At 34.2% G+C, this 23,452-nt stretch overlaps 2 protein-coding genes across 6 annotated transcripts in view; one reads left to right on the top strand and one right to left on the bottom strand.

Annotated features, from left to right (window-relative positions):
- CSMD3 (CUB and Sushi multiple domains 3) overlaps positions 1-23,452 on the bottom strand; it is a 1,234,985-nt gene that overhangs the window by 306,641 nt on the left and 904,892 nt on the right. The window lies entirely within an intron of this gene.
- LOC126961606 (60S ribosomal protein L30-like) lies at positions 12,200-12,672 on the top strand. The gene is given in 2 exon segments (XM_050802140.1): positions 12,200-12,327; positions 12,409-12,672. Coding segments are annotated over 2 exon segments (345 nt in total). The 5' UTR covers positions 12,200-12,246.

Here is a 23,452-nt window from a genome sequence, read left to right as displayed (position 1 = left end):
TAGCTATCAAAATGTAAAGGTTTTATTTTCAAAATCATTCAGTATCATAGTAGGGCATTTTGGTTTATTTGCAAAATAGTACTTCAAAAAACTCAAACCTTTCTAGGACTTATTGACAATGATCAGGATAAAGAGAACATGGCACTGGCATATTATATTCTTTCATTAATTTTTTGAATCAGCTTTATTTTCTCTCTCTCTCACTCTCTCTCTGTGTCTCTCACAACCACACCCAGAAACACACACCACTTAGCTCAATTATTTCAATTACATATAAAATATTTGTATATTTTAACAACAGTTCTATTGTGATGGGTAAATATTACAATTTTATTGGTTGCAGTTATGAATTCTGTGTTCATAACAACCAATTCCTAGTACATTTCTGTTTTTTAATTTTGTAAGAGATTTGTTTTTATTATGAGGTTATGTACCACCAAAATTTACATTTGTATTTTATCACAAAATAAATAATTTTATCTTTAATATTAAATTTTAATTTGTGGCCTTTGCTCACTTTCAAATATTTAAAAGATTTTAAATATTAAGTTTATAGTTTTTTAAAAAGGGTTGTGATGTTTATAACATATGTAAAAGTAAGATAAATGAAAACATGCCCCAAAGACCTGAAGGAGGAAATGGAAATATACTATTAGAAGGTTCTTACATTATATGTGAGGTGGTATTATATTATTTAATGATAGGTTTGTCTATTTGACATATGACAGGTTTTCATAAGCTAAAGATACACGTTACAAGTGTTAGAGCAAATGCTTTCCTTTCCTCCCAAAAGAGGTATAGCTAATAAGCTAACAGAAGAGAAAAAATGATGGTAAAATAAAAGGAACAATTAACAGGTGGATTCAATTTTATATATATATATATATATATATATAGCAATATGGTAGACAAAGTTTGATCAAGTGAATAATTGTACTAAACATAAATGGTCTAATGCTTAAAAGACTCCAACTAAGGGATAGAGATTTTCAAACTATAAAACATCAAGATGCAACCATAAGCTATTTACTAGTAGTCTACTTTAAATATAAAGACACTGGTAACTTAAAAGTAAAAAGATGCTAAAAGGCAGAACATGCCACACTAATCATAGGATATACATATAGACAAAGTAAATTTTAACACAGGAAAATTACCAGAGAAAAAGAGAGAGATTTCATATCAATAAAAGAATCAAAAAAGGTTAAAAAAAAACCCATAGTATCCAAAATGTATGCAGCTCATAACATATCTTCAAACTGCATGAAGCAAAAAATAAAAGTAAAAGATGAAAATAATGGACAAATGTGAAACTGCACTGGGGCATTTTAACACTTTTCTTGAGTAGTTGATAAAATAAGTGAGCAGGAAGTAATGATAGTGAATAATTAACACTATCAACAAAATTGATACTTATAAAACACTGCAAAAACTATGGGAATACACTTTTTTTAGGTAGGTGCACAAGGTTTTTTTTTTTTTTTTAAACATGCTGGGCTATGGTTTTCTCAGTAAAACAAGCTTCAGTAAATTTGTTTGTTTGTTTATTTGTTTGTTTATTTATTTTGAGACAGAGTCTTGCTCTGTCACCCAGGTTAGAGTGCAGTGGCACGATCTCGGCTCACTGTAAGCTCCGCCTCCCAGGTTCACGCCATTCTCCTGCCTCAGCCTCCGGAGTAGCTGAGACTACAGGCGCCCACCACCACGCCCGGCTAATTTTTTGTATTTTTAGTAGAGACAGTGTTTCATATGTTAGCCACGATGGTTTTGATCTCCTGACCTCGTGATCCACCCGCCTCGGCCTCCCAAAGTGCTGAGATTACAGGCGTGAGGCACCGCACCCGGCCTAAGTCTCAGTAAATTTAAAAATAATAAAATACTAATTTTAACTGAATTTACAATATATGTTTACCTTTAACACAATCAACTGTCAAAGACTTTGACATCATGAAATGAACACAAAAATAAAACTTGCATTGGAATTTAAGTATTTGAGGCAGTCAATGTTACTGATTCTCTAATTGACGCAATTGACGTGACTCATATAAAAATAGATTTATTCAACTATTTGTGAAGTTCTGCTAAGGGAGTTGGTGTATTAACACTCTTCTTACATTCTCAGAAGATAATTTAGAATACAATGTGATGAAATTAGTATAGTAGAGTTTTCATTTCACCTAAATACAAAGTCCTCCTTTTTAAAACACGTTTGTGTCTTCTGGTTTTCACATCATCAGTGAAAACACTATGGTCCTCATGTATGTTAACATACCCTGTATGCAAGTTGCAAGTTCATCACCACTTTTTAAAAAGAAAATTTAATTGAGTTTTTTTGTAATTAGTGTGCAGACATTATTAGCAGTTTGTACATAATCCTTAATATAAATATTAAAAATCTAAAAATCTTGTAGCTAATCCAAACATCTATTCCAATGATTTATCATCTTAAAGTTTGTAGGCAATTTACTCATAAAAAAGAATACCAAGTAATAATATCTTAAAATAACTAGTTATACACTCTTAGGTCTAAAGTCCCAACATATACCAAGATTTAAAGACAGAAAACCAGGATTCAAACACAGTAAATTCTTCAATTAAAATATCCCATTCTTCATAACACACTAGCAAGTAATTAGGAAAGAAAAACCTATTACTAACAAAGATATCGTGATGCTAGTGATAAATTGAATACCAAGGAGCACTTTAATTTAGGAAATAATTCCAATAAAAAGAACATGACAAGTGACATCAGCATGATGGCAAAGTAGAAAATCCTGTACACTCTACCCCCCAAAAAACACAAATTTGGGAACAAATCATCAAAAAATTTCCTTTATGAGAAATCCAGAAACTAAATGAAAGGCTCCTGCAGCCCAGGTGAATGTGAAACCAGACTGACCAAAACTAGAAGAGAGATCCAGAACACCCTCTCGCCAGAATCCCCACCACTGGCACAGTGCTATATAATCAGGAAGAGATTCACTCCTAGCTTCCAGCTTCTCCCGGAGGAGAAAGGGCTTGGTTTCCACATGCATCACCCCAACGATTCCAAGAGGGCTCTGCAAAGGTCTGGCTTCTGTCTTGCCAGTCTTGGATCTCTGATGGGACCAGCACAGTATATTAGCTGGGGAAAACAAAGATGGAAGCTAGGGGCATCAATTGATGCCCCTAGCTTCAAGCTTCCCTGCTGCTCAGATGTCCCAAGTCTTCTTTGTGCTCAGCATAACATGAGCAGCAACAACAACCACAAACAAACAAACAAACAAACAAACAAAAATTAGCTCTCAGCTTCTCTCTGAGAAGAAAATGAGTTTATCTGAGCATCCAATGCCCCAACTTTGCCAGGACTGCCCAAAGAACTGGCAACTATTTGCCAGTCTTACAACTCTAACTGGTCTGCCACAAATAAGGGATAATGGAAATAGTGATTTGGACGGGTAGATGTCATAGTTTCCCCCAGTGGGTCAGCACAGAGCAAACACGCAAAAAGCACAGCTAGTGGGGTACAGTGGCTCACACCTATAATCCGAGTACTTTGAATATTTGAAAGGCCGAGTTCAGGAGTTCAAGATCAGCCTGAACAGCATGGCAAAACCACATCCCCACAAAAAATACAAAAATTAGCCAGCAGAGTGGTGCATGTCTATAGTCTCAGCTACTGAAAAGGCTGAGGCAGAAGGATCAATTTGAGCCTGGGAGGTTGAGACTGCTGTGCATTGTGAGTATGCCACTGCACTACAGCCTGGGTGATAGAACAAGACTCTGTCTCAAAAAAACAAACCAACAAAACCCATCTGTCTGTTTCTCCTTGTAAAGAGAAACAGTTTTTGGTAGAAACTGTAGAATCTCTGGCCAGGTTGATTGATGGTGGTCTTCTCTGGTACAAGCAGAGTCTGGGCAGACGGGATGCAGTGTGTGTAATTGGATAATACACATACGCCAATGCAGAGCATCAAGGAAAATTAAGAATCAAAAAAATAATTCAAACAAAAGAATAAGATAAATCTCCAGACAACAACCTTAACAAAATGAAGTTATACAATTTATCTGACAGAAAAGTCAAAATAACTATCATAAAGATGCCCACAAGGGTCAAGAGAATCATGTATGAACAAAATGAGAATTTCAACAGACAGACAGAAAATATAAGAAAGTACTAAACAGAAATCATGGGACTGAAGAACACAATAACTGGAGTGAAAAATAACTAGTGAGGTTCAGCAGCAGACTAGATCGAGCTAATAAAAGGACCAGCAACTCAAGGAGACATCATTAAAAATAATTCAGTCAAATGGGCAAAAACTAGAAGCATTCCCTTTGAAAACTGGCAAAAGACAGGGATGCCCTCTCTCACCACTCCTGTTCAGCATAGTGTTGGAAGTTCTGGCCAGGGCAATCAGGCAGGAGAAAGAAATAAAGGGTAATCAATTAGGAAAAGAGGAAGTCAAATTGTCCCTGTTTGCAGATGACATGATTGTATATTTAGAAAACCCCATCATCTCAGCCCAAAATCTCCTTAAGCTGATAAGCGACTTCAACGAAGTCTCAGGATAAAAAATCAATGTGCAAAAATCACAAGCATTCCTATACAGCAATAACAGAGAGTTCATGAGTGAACTCTCGTTCAGAACTGCTACAAAGAAAATAAAATAGCTAGGAATCCAACTTACAAAGGATGTGAAGGATCTCTTCAAGGAGAACTACAAACCACTGCTCAACAAAATGAAAGAGGATACAAACAAATGGAAGAACATTCCATGCTCATGAATACGAAGAATCAATATTATGAAAATGGCCATACTCCCCAAGGTAATATATAGATTCAATGCCATCCCCATTAAGCTACCAATGACTTTCTTCACAGAATTGGAAAAAACTACTTTAAAGTTCATATGGAAACAAAAAAGAGTCCGCATCGCCAAGACAATCCTAAGTCAAAAGAACAAAGCTGGAGGCATCACGCTACCTGATTTCAAACAATACTACATAGCTACAGTAACCAAAACAGCATGGTACTGGTACCAAAACAGAGATATAGACCAATGAAACAGAACAGAACCCTCAGAAATAATACCACACATCTACAACCATCTGATCTTTGACAAACCTGACAAAAACAAAAAATGGGGAAAGGATTCCCTGTTTAATAAATGGTGGTGGGAAAACTGGTTAGCCGGCTATATGTAGGAAGCTGAAACTGGATCCCTTCCTTACACTTTATACAAAAATTAATTCAAGATGGATTAAAGACTTTGATGTTAGACCTAAAACCATAAAAATCCTAGAAGAAAACCTAGGCAATACCATTCAGGACATAGGCATGGACAAGGACTTCATGACTAAAACACCAAAAGCAATGGCAACAAAAGCCAGAATTGACAAATGGGATCTGATTAAACTAAAGAGCTTCTGCACAGCAAAAGAAACTACCATCAGAGGGAACAGGCAACCTACAGAATGGGAGAAAATTTTTACAATCTAGCCATCTGACAAAGGGCTAATATCCAGAATCTACAAAGAACTTAAACAAATTTACAAGAAAAAAATCAAATAACCCCATCAAAAAGTGGGCAAAGGATATGAACAGACACTTCTCAAAAGAAGACATTTATGCAGCCAACAGACACATGAAAAAATGCTCATCATCACTGGCCATCAGAGCAATGCAAATCAAAACCACAATGAGATACCATCTCACACAGGTTAGAATGGCAATCATTAAAAAGTCAGGAAACAACAGGTGCTGGAGAGGATGTGGATAAATAGAAACACTTTTACACTGTTGGTGGGACTGTAAACGAGTTCAACCATTGTGGAAGACAGTGTGGCAATTCCTCAAGGATCTATAACTAGAAATACCATTTGACCCAGCCATCCCATTACTGGGTATATACCCAAAGGATTATAAATCATGCTGCTCTAAAGACACGTGCACATGTATGTTTATTGTGGTACTATTCACAATAGCAAAGACTTGGAACCAACCCAAATGTCCATCAATGATAGACTGGAGTAAGAAAATGTGGCACATATACACCATGGAATACTATGCAGCCGTAGAAAAAGGATGAGTTCATGTCCTTTGTAGGGATATGGATGAAGCTAGAAACCATTCTAAGCAAACTATCGCAAGGACAGAAAACCAAACACCGCATGTTCTCACTCATAGGTGAGAATTGAACAATGAGAACACTTGGACACAGAGTGGGGAACATCACACACTGGGGCCTGTAGTGGGGTGGGGAGAGGGGACAGGGATAGCATTAGGAGATATACCTAATGTAAATGATGAGTTAATGGGTGCAGCACACCAACATGACACATGTATGCATATGTAACAAACCTGCACATCGTGCACATGCACCCTAAAACTTAAAAGTATAATAAAATAAATAAATAAATAAATAATAAAATTAATTCAATCAAAAGAGCAAAAAGAATGAAATAATGAAAAAGTGAAGAAATCTTAAGGCTCACAATTTAGGGACCAATATTTACATTAGGAGAGTGTCAGAAGGAGAAGAGAAAAAGAAAAAAAACAAAATAGTTTACTCAAGCAAATAATAGCTAAAATCTTCCCAAATCTGGAGAATGAAATGAACATCCAGACCCAAGAACTCCAAAGAACACCAAATAAGAGTAACCTAAAGAAATCCACACTGAGACACATTACAAGCAAATTGTCAATAGTCATTAAAGACAAAGAAAACATTTTGAAAGTAGAAAGAGAAAAAGAACTTGTCACATATAAGGGGAAGCTCCCTAAGAGTAGCTATTTCAGCAGAAGCTTTGGAGACCATAAAGGAGGGTGATGGTATATTTAAAATGTGAAAAGAAAAAATAGCCTACCACCGTACATGGCCAAACTGTCTTTCAAAAATGAAGGACAGAAAAAGACTCCCAAACAAAAGTTAAAGGAGCTCATCACCACTAGACATGCCTTACAAGAAATGCTAAGAAAGGTCTTCAATTTGAAATGAAAGGATTCTATATATCAAACATACAACACAAGAATATATAAAACTCAGTTGCGACTTTGCATTAGAAGTCTGTGTTGATCCTACCACAGTGGAACACAGCATTTGGCAGAATTCCAAAGCCCTTGACTCTGGGCCAGTACCCACAGAGGGAATATTTATTCTCACACCAGGCAGGACAGAAATCTGTAGCCACAGTCACAGCAAAAGGGCTTAAGCCCTAGCTGACTGAAATGGTCTTGGGCCTCAAATAAATTTCAGTGGCAGCAATTCTGTAGTGACCATGGTCTTTGGGTGCGTCCCAGTGCTGCACTGACCTGGAAGGTTGTGTTATGGTGCAACCCAGAGTGACATCAGCTGCAGGGGCCACAGAAGTGCAGATGTCACCCCTCACCTAACTCCAGGTAGCACAGTGCAGAGACAAAGAGAGAGACGGGACATCTTCCACTTGAGGCAAGGAGAGGGAAGAGTACTGGGGACTTGGCCTTGTAAACTAGCACACTGCCACCACAGCACAACACAGCATGGGGCAGATCCCCAAAGCCCCTGATTTCAGGCCACTGCTTCCATCATGTCTTCTAGATACATTCCATGTCAGAAGGAAATCTGCTACTCTGGCAGGATGGAACAAACCCAAATCTGAGCTAGCTTCACTACCAGCTGATTAAAGTGGCCTGAGGCTATCAATAAACATCAGCAGCCGTCAGGCCGTGATTATGGGCATTGGGTGAGCCTCAGTACTATGCTGGTCTGGAAGGTTGCAGGCTTTGGGTGCAATCCAGCATGATTTCAGTTACAACAGCCACAGGAATGGTCACATCACCCCTTCCCAAACTCCAGGCAGCTGAGTATGAAGAGACTCCTGTTTGAGGGAAAGAGAGGAAAGTGAGTGAAGGATCATCCTGGCAACCCAAGAAATTCTCCATGATCTCTCAAAAGTCCATCAGAAATAAGTACATAAAAGTCCACAAGATAGTTACAGTGTAATTGGACTTAGAATATTCTCTAGTACTGAAACAGCTGAAGTGACTACAAGCTTGGGGAACTCAATAATAAATCCTGTTTGAATTTTTGAAACGTTTTCTGAAGAAGGATGGGTACTAACAAGGCCAGACTGTGAAGACTGAAATAACTAACTCTATAATGCCCAGACATTGATTGACACATGTCCACAAGTCTCAAGAACATTCAAGAAAATATGATCTAACCAAACAGACTAAGTCACCAGTGATTAACCTTGGAGTGACTGAGATGTGCAACCTTTTGGTGAATTCAAAACAGCTAATTTGAGGAAGCTCAATGAACTTCCAGAAACTCAGATAATCAATTTAGAAGTTTATTTGAGAAATTATATATATGTGTGTGTGTGTGTGTGTAAAATTTAAAAAATCAAATAGAAACCTACAAACCTACAGATGAAAAATACAATTGATGAACTGATGAATGCAAAAATGCATTAGAGTGTCTCAACAGCAGAATTGATTAAGCAGAGGAAATAATTCATGACCTGGAAGATAGGCTATTTGAAAATATACAATCAAAGGATTAAGAAGAATAAAGAAGGCTTACAAGATTTAGAAAACGGCTTCAAGAAGGCAAATCTAAGTGTCATTGGACTTAAAAAAGGAGTGAGAGGTAGGGATACAAAGTATATTCAAAGAAATGATAACAGAGAACATTCCAAATTTAGAGAAAAATATGACTATACAGGTACAAAAAGGTCAAAGATCACAAAGCAGAGTCAACCAAAATAACACTATCCCAGGGCATTTAATAATCAAACTCTCAAATGTCAAGGACAAAGAGGATTCTACAAACAGCAAAAGCAAAGCAAATAACATATAAATGAGCTACGATTTGGCAGTAGACTTCTCAGCAAGCTATGAGAGAGTATCATGGAATATTCAAAGTGCTAAAGGCAAAAAAATTTCTAACCAAGAATATAGTAGTGAGAAAAACTGTCTTTCAAACATGAAGGAGAAATAAAAACTCACAGACAAACAAAAGCTAAGAGACTTCATCATCATAACTGTCTTATAAGAAATGCTAGTGGGAGTCCTTCTATCTGAAAGAAAGGGATGTTAATATACAGCAAGAAATCATCTGAAAGTATAAAACTCACTGATAAAATTAAGTACAAACACAAATTCAGAATATTCTAATACTGTAATCATGGTGTGTAACACTTGTATCTTTAGTCTGAAGACGAAAAGACACATCTATCAAAAATAATAACTATAACAATTTGTTATGAGATAGACAATATGGAAATATATAAATTGATACAACAAAAAGCCTAAATATGGAAAGCAGTAGGAAATCAAAATGCAGGGCTTTATAGATTTTTCTTTCCTTGTTTCTATGCTTTTCTCTGCCACCAAACTTAAGTAGCTATTAGTTTAAAATAACTTGTTACAACTAAAAGATTTTCTTTGTAAGCCACACAGTAATCACAAAACATAGGCTTGTAATAGAGAAAGTAAAAATAAAAAGCAAGGGATTCAAACATACTACCTTTGTGGTTAAGAAAATCATTTAACTCATTACTTGTTATTGGTCTATTCAAGTTTTCTATTTCTTCATGGATCAATTTTGGTAGATTTATGAGTCCAGAAATTTGTGGTTAAGAAAATCAGTTAACCACAAAGGAAGTGAAGAAGAAAGAAAAAGAGGAGTTATAAAATAACCAGAAAAAAAGTAACAAAATGGCATTAGTAAGTCCTTATCTATCAATAATGGCATTGAATGTAAATTGACTCAATTTTTAATTGAAAAACAAAGTGGCTGAATGAATTAAAAAATAAGACCCAAATTCATGCTGCCTGGAAGGAACATATTCATCTATAAGGACATGCATATATTGAGTGTGAAGGTATGAAAAAGGTATTTTATGCAAAGGGAAACCAAAAAAGAGCAAGAGTAGCTATACTTAGATAAAATAGATGGCAAGTCAAAAAACTAGAGATACAAAGGAAGTTATTATATAATAATGAAGGGCTCAATTTATCAAGAGGGCATAACAATCATAAATATATATGTACCCAATATCAAAGTGCCCAAATATTTAAAGGAGATATTAATACAGCTAAAGGAAGAGAGAAAGAACAATACAATAATAGTGGGGGACTTCAACACTCCACAATCAGCAATGGATAGATTATCCAGACAGAAAATCAACAAAGAAACATTGGAATAAAACTACACTGCACACCAAATGGACCTACTTGACATCTTTACAAAAGATTGTATCCAGCTGCTGCAGAGTATACATACTTCTCATTAGTACCAGGAACATTCTCTGGGATAGAGCATAGGTTATGCCACAAAGCAAGTCTTGACAAATCCCAAAATATTTGAATCGTATAAGTATCTTTTCTGACTATAATGGAATAAAACCAGAAATCAAAGACAAAAGAAACATTAGAAATTGTATAAATAACATGGAAATTAAATGACATGATCCTGAACAACCAATGGGTCAATGAAGAAATTAAGAAGGAGATTAAAATATTTCTTGAAAAAAGGAAATATAAACAAAACACCCCAAATAAAACCTAAAATATACAACAAAATCAGTACCAATTTATAGCAGGAAATACCTATAAAAAAAGTAGAAAGACTTCAAATTAACAATCTGATGCACCTCAAAGAGCTAGAAAACAATGACAAATCAAACCCCAAATTAGCAGAAGGAAAGAAGGAATAAAGATCAGAACAGAAAAAAAAAAAAAAAAAGGGGGGTGAAAAAACACACAAAGTATAAAATGAAAACTCTTTTTTTGAAAAAATAAACTAAATTAACAATTTTTTCTTAGCTAGACTAAGAGAAAGGACAGAAGACTCAGATAAAAATCACAGGCAAAAAATGAGAGATTAAAACTGATACCACAGAAACACGAGGAATTATTAAAGACTATTATGAAGAAGAATACACAAAAAATGGGAAAACCTAGAAGAAGTACACAAATCTTTGGACACATAAATCTACCAAAATTGATCCATGAAGAAATAGAAAACTTGAACAGACCAATAACAAACAATGAGTTGAAAGTGGTAAAAAAAAAAAAAAAAAAAAAAAAAAAAAAAAAAAAAAAAAAAAAAAGAAAAAAGGCTCCCATTGATGAAAAACTCAGGACCAAATGGATTCACTGCTAAATTCTACCAAACATTTAAAGAAGACCTAATACCAATTCTAATCACACTATTTCAAAGAATTGAAGAGGAAGTACACTTCCAAACTCATTCTATGAGGCCAATTTACTCTGATATCAAAATCAAAGACACAGCAGAAAAAGAAAACAAAGAGTCTCAACCAAATACTAGCAAACTGAACACAACACCACATTAAAAAGATCATTTACTGTGATCAAGTGGGATACATTCCTGGGATGCAAATATCATTCAACATATTCAAATCAGTGAACAGGATACATCTCATTAGCAGAATCATGGATATAAACTCTATGCAGCATTTCAACAGATGCTAAAAAAAAAAAAAAAAAAAAAAAGCTGTCAACAAAATTCAGCATCCCTTACTGATAACAGTTCTCAACAAACTGGTTATGGAAGGAATATATCTCAAAATAACAAAGGCCATATATAACAAACCAACAGCTAACATCATACTAAATGGAGAAATGTTAATAGCCTTTTTTTCTAAGATCTGGAACAAGACAAGGCCAAGAATGACCACTTTTATAACTTTTATTCATTATAGTACTAAAAGTTCTGCCCAGATCCATTAAATGAGACAAAGAAATAAAAGGCATCTAAATTAGGAAGAAGTAATACTGTCCTTGTGTGCAAATGACATGATCTTATATTTAAAGGAACCTAAAGGTTCAACCAAAATGTTGTTAGAACTTATAAATAAACTCAGTAATGTGGCAGGATACAAAATCAACATACAAAACTCAGTAGCATTTTTATATGCCAATAACAAACCATATGAAAAAAATCATGAAATAAATCCCATTTACAATAGCTACAAAATATATAAAATACCTAGAAATAAATTTAACTAAAGGAGTGAAATCTCTCTACAATGAAATTTATAAAACGCTATTAAAAAAATCGGGCGCAAGAAAAATGGTAAGACATTTAATGTCCATAGATTGGAAGAATTAATATTTTTATAAGGTCTGTACCACCCAAAGTCATTTACAAATTCAAAGTAATTCCTTCCAAAGTACCAATGACATTTTCTTGCTCCCTGGCCATCTTGGCAGGTGTTCTTGAGTGGGGCCTGTCCTGCACCTAAGGCAGGAACATGGGGGCCACAAAGAAGAGGAAAACATCACTGGAGTCAATTAACTCTATACTCCAACTTATTATGAAAAGTGGAAAATATAGGCCAATATCCCAGATGAACATAGATGCAAAGAGCCTCAACCAAATACTAGCAAACTGAACACAACAACACATTAAAAAGATGCTAGGGTACGAGCCAACTCTGAAGATGATCAGACAAGGCAAAGCAAAATTCATCATCCACTCTAGAAACTGCCTGACTTTGAAGAAATCTGAATTATAGTAACAAGTATTGTTGGCCAAAACTGGTATCCATCACTACAGAGGCAATAATACTGAATTGGGTACAGCATATGGAATATACTACAGACAACACATACTGGCTATCATTAAACTGGGTGATTCTATCATTAGAAGCATGCCAGAACATTATGGTGAAAAATAAACAATGCAAAATTTTTATTTAATAAAACTTGTCAGAGTTCATTTTTTGTTAAAAAAATTACTAATGCCACTCTTCAGAGAAAATTTTTAAAAAAATTCTAAAATTCCTATGGAATGACAAAAGATCCTGAATAATTAAAGCAATTGGAGCAAAGAGAATAAAGATAGCTTGGGGGCATCAAGCTATCTGACTTTAAAATATACTGCAAAGTTATAGTAAACAAGACAGTGTGATAAAAATAGACATATAGACGAATGGAAGAGGAAAAATAACTCAGAAATAAATCCATATATCTACAGCCAACTCATTTTTAACAAATACACTGTGAAAGGACTTCAATAAATGGTGCTGCAGAAATTGGATATCCACACGTAGAAGAATAAAACTAGACCCCTATCTCTCACCATATGCAAAACTAAAATCAAAATAGGTTAAGACTTAAATGTAAGTCCTTAATCTATGAAACTACCAGAAGAAAACATTGGGAAATACTTCAGGACATTAGTTCTGGCAAATACTTTGCATAAGACCTCAAAATACAGACAATACAAGCAAAACTAAATGAACGTGATTATATCAAACTAAACAGCTTCTGTAAAGCAAAGTAAATAATCAACAAAGTGAAGAGATAACCTGCAGAATGGGAGAACATATTTGCTAACTATCCATCTGACAAAGGATTAATAACCAGAATACGTAAGGAACTAAAACAACTCAATAGCAAAAAAAACATAGCAAAACAAACCAAAACAAAAAAGAAACCCACAAATAATTCAATTAATAATTGAACAAATGCTTTGAATAGGCATTTTTCAAAATAAGACATACAAATAGCCACCAGGTAAATAAAAAAATGTTTAACATCACTAATCATCAGGGAAATGTGAATCAAAACCACAACAAGATATTATCACACACCAGTTAAAATGGCTACTATCAAGACAGAAAATAACATGCTGACAAAGATATAAAAAAAAAAAAAAGAGGGAATGCTCATGCACTGTTGGTGTGAATGTTAATTAATGCAGCAACTATATAAAATAGTACGAAGTTTCCCTTAAACCCTAAAAATACAACTACCACATGATCCAGCATTCCCACTGCTGAGTATTTACCCAAAAGAAAGAAAATTAGTATATCAAAGAGATAATTGCACATCCATGTTTATTGCAACCCTATTCACAGTAACCAAGGTATTCAATCAACCATTATTTGATGAGTGGATAAAGAAAATGTGGTGTATATACACAATGGAATGTTACTCAGTCACAGGGCGGTGGGGAAACATAAAAACATGTCACAGTAACATTGGTGGAACTAGAGGACATTATGTTAAGTGAAATAAGCCAGCCACAGAATGACAAATATTGCATGTTTTCACTTATATATGGAAGCTAACAAAAAATTGATCTCTTGGATGTAGTGAGTCAAATGGTGGTTACCAGATACTGGGGATTGTAGCATTCCAATGGGATGAAGAGGGTACAAAAATACAGTTATATAGAAGGCACAAGTTCTATTGTTCAACAGCACAGAAGAGTGATGATAGTTAATAAGAACTTATTTTATATTTCAAAATAGCTAGAAGAGAATATTTAAAATGTACAACACAAAGAAATGATAAATGTTTGATATAATGAATATTCCAATTACTATTATTTGATAATTACATACTGTATGCATGTATCAAAATATCCCTTGTACCCCATAAATATGTACAACTATTACATATCAATAAAATAGAGAAATAGAAAATATCTCAAGACAAATGAAACAAAAACAAAATATGCCAAAATGCATGGGAAACAGAAAAAACAGGATTATGTAAGAAGTTCATAGCAATAAACATCTACATAAAAAGGAAAAATGTCTCAAATAAATAACCTAACTTTATACTTCAAGGAACTAGAAGAACAAAGAAGCTCACAGTTAGCAGAAGGAAGGAAATAATCAAGATTAAAGAAAATAGAAAAACAAAATAGAAAATAGAAAAACAATTAAAAAATAAAACTAAAGTTGGCTTCTTGAAAATCTCAACACAATTGAGATTCCCTTAGCTATTCTAAGAAAAATGAGGTAAGACTAAAATAAATAAAATCAGAAAAGAAAGAATAGTGCTACAGACATAAGAGAGTACATTGAACAATTATATGATAACAAGCTGGATAATTTAGAAAAAAAAAGTGGATAAATTTATAGAAATATACAGGCTATCAAGACTAAATCATAAGAAATAGAAAGCCTGAACAGACTCATTACTAATAGGGCCACTTAAGCAGTATTTTAAAATCTCCCAACAAAGAAAAGCCCATGACCAGATGACTTCACTGGTGAATTCTACCAAACATTTAAATAAGAATTAATTTCTATCCTTCTCAAACTCTTCCCACCCTTCTCAAACTCTTCCCACCCAACCCCACAAATTGAAACAAACAAAACAAAACCAAAAACAAACAAACAAAACATTTCCAAACTCATTTTGTAAAGGCAATATTCCCTGATACCAAAGCCAGAAAAATACACCACAAGAAAAAAAAACAAAAAAAAAACAAAAAAACTAGAGATCAATATTTCTGAAGAATATATGTGCGAAAATCCTCAACAAAATACTAGTAAACTAAATCCAACAGCATATTAAAATGTTAAAAGGATCACACACAATGTCCAAGTCAGATTTATTCCTGGGACAGATGGATAGTTCAATATATAAAAATCAATTATTTTCATACACCATATTAACAGAATAATGGATTAAGATCACATGATCACATGATAATTTCAATAGATGCAGAAAAGGCATTTGACAAAATTAAATACCTTTTCATGCTAAAAAAAAAAATCCTCAATGCATTAGGAATAGAAGAAGAAAAATGTTTCAACATAATAAAGGCCATATATCAAAAACCCACAGCTAACATTGTACGGTTTGGAAAAATAAAATAAAAAATAAAAAAATAATAAAACCTGAGAACTTTTCCTCCAAGATCAGAAATAAGTTAAGGATGCTCACTTCCCACTCCTATTGAGCATAGTACTGCTAGTCCTGGTCAGAGCAGTTAAGGTAAGAAAAAGAAACAAAAGGCCTCCACACTGAAAAAAAAAAAAAAAAAAAATAGGTAAAATAGTATCTGTTGGCAGATGACACAATCTTTTATATAGAAAATCCTAAAGATTTGTTGAAAAAAATTGTTGGAACTAATAAATTCAATAAAGTTTCAGGATACAAAATCAACATGCAAACATCAATTGTGTTTCTACATACACTAACAATGAACTATCTAAAAAGGATACTCAGAAAACTATCTAATTTAAAATAATCTCATAAAGAATAAAATACTCAGAAATAATTTAACTAAGGAGGTGACAGACTTGTATACTGAAAACTATAAAACATTAATGAAAGAAATTAAAGATGCAAACAAATGGAAGAACAGCCTCTGTTCATGGATTATAAATAGAAAAAAATCATTTCTACAATTCACATGAACCCAAAAATAACCTGAATACCAAATCAATTTTGGAGAAGAATAACAAAACAGAAGGCATCAGATCTCCTGATTTCAAATATATATTACCAAAGTACAATAATCAAAACTGCATGGTACTGGCATAAAGAGAGACATATAGAACAATGGAAGAGAATAGAGAGACCACAAATAAATCTATGAAAGGGTAACAGGTCTGCATCTTAAGACAAGGAAACAAAAAGGTGTGGGAAGATGGGCAGGGATACCAGGAATGCACAAAGGGGAGAGTATAGTTTCCTTGACAAATGGTATTTAGAAAATTGGATATCCACAAGCAAAAAATGAAATTAGATCCTTATCTTATAGCATACACAAAAATCAACTCAAAATGGATTAAAAGCTTGAACACCAGATCTTAAGCTGTAAAACTTCCAGAAGGAAAAAAAAAAAAAAAAAAAAGAGAGAGAAGAAAGCTTTATAACGTTGGTATTCACAATGATTTCATGGACATGACACCAAAGGCATAGATGACGAAAACAAAAATAAACGAGCAGGAATGCAACCAACTTAAAAGCTTCTGTACAATCAACAAGGGTGAAATGGCAACCTATGGAAGGGGAGAAAATATTTTCAAGTCATACATGTAATAATAGATCAATATCCAAAATACGTAGGGAACCTCTACACCTCAATAGCAAATGACTGATATAAAACAGTCAAAGGTCTTGAATAGGCATTTCTACAAAAAAGGCATACAAATGGACAACAGGTATATGAAGAAATGGCTAACATCACTAATCATCAAGGAAATGCAAATTAAAATCTCAGTAATATATTACCTCATACCTGTCAGGAGGGTTATTATTTATACAAAAGGTGTTGGCAAGAATATGGAGAAATAGAAACTCTTACATGCTATTGGTGGGAATGCAAAATGGTGCAGCCACTATGGAAAATAGTATGAAGTTTCCTCAAAAAAGTTAAAAATGGAACTATTTTACAATCCAATAATCCCATTTCTAGATATTTATCCTAAATAATTAAAATGAGGATCTTGAGGAGGTATTAGTACTCCTAAGTTCATTGCAACATTATTCACTATAGCCAAGATGTTGAAAACAACTTAATTGTCTAATGACAGATTAAGAAAATATGGCAAAGACACACAATGAATACTATTTGGTCTTTAAAAGAAGGATTCTGCAATATTCAGCAACATGAGTGAACCTTGAGGACATTATGCTAAGTAAAATAAGATAGTCACAGAAACACAACTACTGCATGATTTCACTTATATGAGGTATCTAAAATAGTCAAATTAATAGAATCAGAGTGTGAAATGTTTTTTTTCCAGGGGCTTGGGGGAAATGGGATATAAGAGTTACTAATCAACTGGCATAGTGTTTCCCTTTAGCAATATAAGTAAGCTTTAGGGACCTGCTATACAGAGTTGTACCTAGGCCAAAATAATGTACTCTGCACTTAACATTTTGCTTAAAAAGTAGATCTTGTGTTAATTGTTCTTATCACAGTAAAATAAATTGAAATAAAAATAATGTGGCTGTTGAAAGTACTCTAAAATGATTAAAACATATGTAATATATCAGGTAGTTTAAAATGATGAAGATGTATTTAATACATTATTATGGCTTCAAATAACCATTCAATTATGATTCATATTTGGCATATATTAATAAAACTGCCCTCTTCACTAGCCTATAAAATGTAAACATGATACACAAAATAAATTTTACTAATTTCTGTTCACACAGCTATAAATGATCAGTTCATGATTTTGTCTCTTAAAGTTTTATCACTTACCTAAATAAGTTTTATTGAAATGGGATCATGGCTACTCCCTGCTTCTTAAAAAAAATGTTTCTGGATGTATGAAATTCTTGGATTTACAAATAGTAATTAAAAAACTACTCTGGATCATTTTCTGCTATTTGTTTTGGTTTCGTTTCAACTTTCACAGGGATTGGTTTTCGTGGAATCCTTGCTGATCTCTGCTTGGTTGTTTCTTTACAGCACCTTCAGTAGAACTGACTTTCCTTTTGGACATCTTAGTGGATATCAGCTTTCTTAAGAAATGAATGCTCAGTACATACTTTTTCATTAAACATTTACTTTTTAAAATCTCATTGCTGCCATAAAGGTCTATTGCAAGATAATTAAAAAATGTTCATGATAAAGTAATTAGTTCCAAATTTACACAATAAAATAAACAGCATATATACTCGTGGCATGAGTATTCAGACTATATTTTGTAGGTCTGTAGATCAACTGCTCAGTCTCTATTTCTACACATACTTCAAGAAGACGTATTTCCCATATTTCCGCCTAATCTTGCCAATTCATGGCCTGGCAGTCTTATGTATCTTCAAACCACAATACATACTGTAGCATAATTATCTGTTTATACAAAATATCAGGGCAACAATGTGAAATGCTCCTCCTAGCCAGGCACAGTGGCTCAGGCCTGTAATCCCGCACTTTGGGGGGCTGAGGTGGGCGGATCACAAGGTCAGGAGATCGAGACTACCCTGGCTAACATGGTGAAACCCTGTCTCTACTAAAAATACAAAAAATTAGCTGGGCATGGGGGGACACGCCTGTAATCCCAGCTACTCAGGAGCCTGAGACAGGAGAATTGCTTGAGCCCAGGAGGCATAGGTTGCAGTGAGCCAAGATCGTGCCACTGCACTCCAGCCTGGGTGACACAGCGAGATTCCATCTCAAAAAATAAATAATAAAAAAAATAAATAAATGCTCCTCCCACCACCATCTAGGGTCAGAATGGGTGACCTGTTCAACCTAAGAATGTTTCATTTTATCTATAAGTGTCCTACATGCTATCCATGAAAGGTAAGTGTTAATTACCTAGCATCTGGAAAAAGTTGAGAAATAGATACAAGTTATTATGGCAAAAAAAACACAACTACTTTTGCACCAACCTAATAGTATTTGTCTTTCAGATGTTACCATGAATTATAATTACTGAGCACTGCAGACTTATGTCACAAAGCAGAGATCTAATAAATACACTGTGGCTTATTTTAATGAACCATTAATAGTCATATTTTGTTAAAAAGGGAAAATACAGGATAAATGTCAAAACAGTCAGAATGCTAGGACAACAGACATAAATGAGGACTGTCCTGAGCAAACCAGGGAAGAGCAGTACATATGTGGAAATAAGTAATTCTGTCTAGTAGTTCATTGCTACTAGAAGTAGCATTTAGCCTAGGCCCTGGAAAATGACTAAAAATGTACAAATTTTGAATGTAGGCACAAGGGTTTCAGGAATATGGAAGAGAGTTTGCAAAGCAGTAGAAATGTGCAATGATATTGTCCTTTCAGAACAATTTAATTAGACCTCTGGATGTATATAAATGAATAGTGAGGAGTGAAGCTGGCAGGCAGGTTGGGGCATATTCTGGAGGCTTTAAATATTATGCCAAAGTTTTGAGTTTAGATCTGTGTGGCCATTAAATAATTTTCAACAGAGAAGTGATGTCCAATTTTGTATTTCGGAAAGATCAATCAGGCAGAAATGTGGAGAAAAGTTTGGTTGGAGGGATAAAGAAGTGAGGGGCTAGTCGACTGTTGGAGCAGTGCAGGGAACAATAAGGATGAGAACAAAGGCAGGGGCACCAAGCAATCGGTTAAAGCTGGGGAACTTCAACCTCTCATGGCTAAGGGATCTATTTCCTTGAGATTTTTTCAGCAATATTAGCTATGGGCCTCAGCATTTTGTATTACCCAGCAGGGGAAGATTCATAACAGAGAAGTCAAAGAGTGAAGAGCATAGAAAATGCTCTGTCAAAATCTACTATTCTGTGGGCAAATGACAGCATGATACCCAATGATATCTCCCTGGGGAACTAAAGTGGAATGAGACAGGCAAATTAAAATGTAAGCAGAGGATATAGAAGCTGACTGCCGAGAAGTGAGGACAGCACATATGACAGCATGAAGTGGCAATGTTAGACTTAAGTAGCTCTGATTAAGCAAAAGTGCCTTGCAGACAATAACACCAAGAGATAAAGCAACAGACTCTACAAAGGATGAATGGATCATGAAATAAAAGTCATGAGGCTGCTGATAGTGGCTTGATGATTATAAAGTTGGTCTGTGACCTACATTTCTGTTAAATTCACTTTGCACCAAGTTTGGGGAAATACGTATCACCTGTTATATTCATTGGTGAAGACTGTTCTGCTACTATTGCCTGATTTATTATTTTTAATTAATTATTTTGACTTTCAATGGACAGCTATTTGCTCAAAAGAAGAATGGAATTAAATCGTACTCATCGAGGAAGGGGGGCTCAAATAAAATCTGACAATTAAAATGACAATACTTCCTGATTGTGTAGGAGCATCCTGGTTTGTGCCTATTGCTGAGCTTAGTTTTTATTAGCACTTGCTTTTGATCTCTGAAATACCTTAAGTCTGGATAGTAAATTATATTATTACCCTGTACAAAATGTTTATTCTATATAGACATTTAAAGAGACAAAGGTGTTCATGATATTAATATATTTGGGGGAGCAAAGGCATCATAATAAAAATACCACTACCAGCCTGGCCAACATAGTGAGACCTCATCTCCACACACACACAAAAATAAAAATTAGTGAAGCGTGGTGCACACCTGTAGTCCTAGCTACACGGGGGGCTGAGGTAGGAAGATCGCTTGAGCTCAGGAGGTTGAGGTTGCAGTGAGCTGTGATTGTGCCACTGCACTGCACCCTGGCTGATAGAGCAAGACCTTGTCTCAAACAAAAACAAACAAACAAACAAACAAAAAACAACCAAAAAACTTCTAGAACAATGAATTGCTACATTGTTTATACTGATCTTCATTTGGAGAAAAAGAAATACAACCAGTGGAAAGAGCATTAGCTAGAATAGTAAGAAAATACTTTACTGAAAAGGGATCTTGGCACAGAACCTGGAAGGATGAGCAGAATTTAAGCACAAGGGAGCAGAAGTAACACTAAAGCAAAAAGAAGGTTTGGTGATGGAAAGCAGGAGAGAGACAGAGAGAGAGACAGTTTGTGTGTGGGGGTGTGTGTGTGTGTATGAAATTAAGAGTTGCTTGAGTTAATGAAAACATGAGTTTGAGAATTAATTGGTGATAAATATGTTTAATACCTGGTTCTTAATAAACTCTCCTAGGCTGAATGAGCGAAATGGATGAACATATGAACGAGTGGATAGGATGAAATAGATTTATCTAGGGAAGAAGAATTTAGGTAAGGCATTGAAGTGGCAAACATGAACCCATGAGCCAAGTTTGACCCACAGTAGTTGTTTAGTGGCCTATAGTCCATTTACATTCTCTTTAATATTACTTGTATACTTTAGAAACTAGACGACTTTAGATAAAATTTCTTATTTGAAATTCCACTTTAAAAATTTCCTGTCTTCCTACAGGGCAAAATGCCTACAGCCAGAGAGGGCATCTGTCCATTTCAAATGGGCATGTATGTACTCTAGCTTTCCCTCATTTCTTCTCACTTTTTCACTTATATTTCATCTCCTTTTTCAGATTGGTACCTTTGATGTGGTGCTGGGAATGATAATCCGGAAACCAAACTGATTAAAATGTAGAACTCCATTGCGACTAATAATATATAACTGAAAACTTTCTATTCCCTCTGGCATAATTAATGCATGTATCTAGAATAATAATACTGTAATAATAACTGCTAAGCATTTAGTATGTACAAAGCATGACATTAATCTCCTTTCAGACATATGAGTTTGAGTTATCACTCCAGGCATCTGCTAGTTGTATGATCTTGAACAAATTAACTGACTTTCTGAACATTAACGTATTTCTTTGAGCAATGAGAATGATAACCATATCTTATATGGCTTTTGTGAGAATTAAATGAGATTATGTATATAAAGCATTTAACTTAATTCTTGGCACCCATCGAGACTTCATTCATGAAAAGAATATTTTCCCATTTGAAATCTGAACACTTGAAAAGCTATGTAAGCATATATTCTGGAAAAGATCTCTAACCAAGAGGCTAATTTTTCATTCACAATATAGTAATCATCAATGTAACTTTATTTCAATAGGTTGGTTTTAAGGCTCAGATCAAATTTCTATCCATCTTAAAAGAATCTTACGAAGGTAGAGTTATTAAAGTTCTAGTATGAAATATATTGTTTCCATAACTTTAATGTGCCCTACAAATATAATCAATATAAAAATGTACTGCTAATTTTACAGATTATCTACAATAAAAATTCCCAGAAATGCATGTAAAATAGCATGTTTCCACTTAACCAGATAAGTATGAGTGCAAAGTGTAAGTTGCATTTGTAAACACTGAGCCTGAGACACCTTTTCATATTACTGTATGCAGATATTTAATCGCAATAACAATTAAAGTGGAAAACACTATGTATTACTGATCTAAAGTAAAAGTAGGAATTGTTTGTTGCTAAACTAAAATAGAAATAACTAAAATTAAACCACTCTCTGACAAATTGTTCCCACTTGAAAAAATATAAACAGTAGAGATTAGAATATACAAATATGAAGAATATTTTATTGGTAAATATTTTCTAATTGGGAGAAATTTATATTCACCTATTATATGATTATTTTCTTACTTTAGTCCCTTTTCTCAAAATACGTATTTAAAGTGCAAATTTAAAGATATTAACTTTTCAGTTTATACCTCCCATTCACATGAGCTTGGGTCATATAGTACAAAATAATTCATTTGTGTTAATAGGTCAAATAACTGTTTTCCATAAACAAAAAGTCAGCCAAGAGAATTGTTTGACTGTATAATTGTTTACCTAAAATGGCATATTTTGTTGGCACTGATTTCAAAAGTCCTTCATGCTTTTAAAAATTATTTGTATTATTTATTTTCAAGACATTTCAATGTTACATTTATTTATGTAAAAATAATAGTTCATTAGGTACCAGCTATCTACTCAATACCAAATACTGTGCACACAAGATTCTGTTACATTTAATAACTTATTTATGAGATGAGCATTGTTATTCCTATGTCAGTTAGAAAACCCAGTATTGGGTCACTAGGTAAGGTGCCGAAAATTAGCAGTTAGTAAGGAGCCAGAATTTGAATTCCGACACATTTGAAGAGTACCGGTTTGCACTCTCATAGTTGATCATAGAAACGTTGATACATTTCTGTTAATAGGACTTTTTAAGACTATACAGATAAAAAATCTATTAGATAATTTTCTCAAAGAGATAATGTGTATTAAAAAGTTAAACTAATATTTTAAAATTTTAAGATTGTATTCATT

Source organism: Macaca thibetana, chromosome 8, assembly GCF_024542745.1.
Source record: "Macaca thibetana thibetana isolate TM-01 chromosome 8, ASM2454274v1, whole genome shotgun sequence".
Lineage (NCBI taxonomy): Eukaryota > Metazoa > Chordata > Mammalia > Primates > Cercopithecidae > Macaca > Macaca thibetana.
The sequence above is the reverse complement of the archived record's forward strand: the minus strand, read 5'-3'. Positions and strand labels throughout refer to the sequence as shown.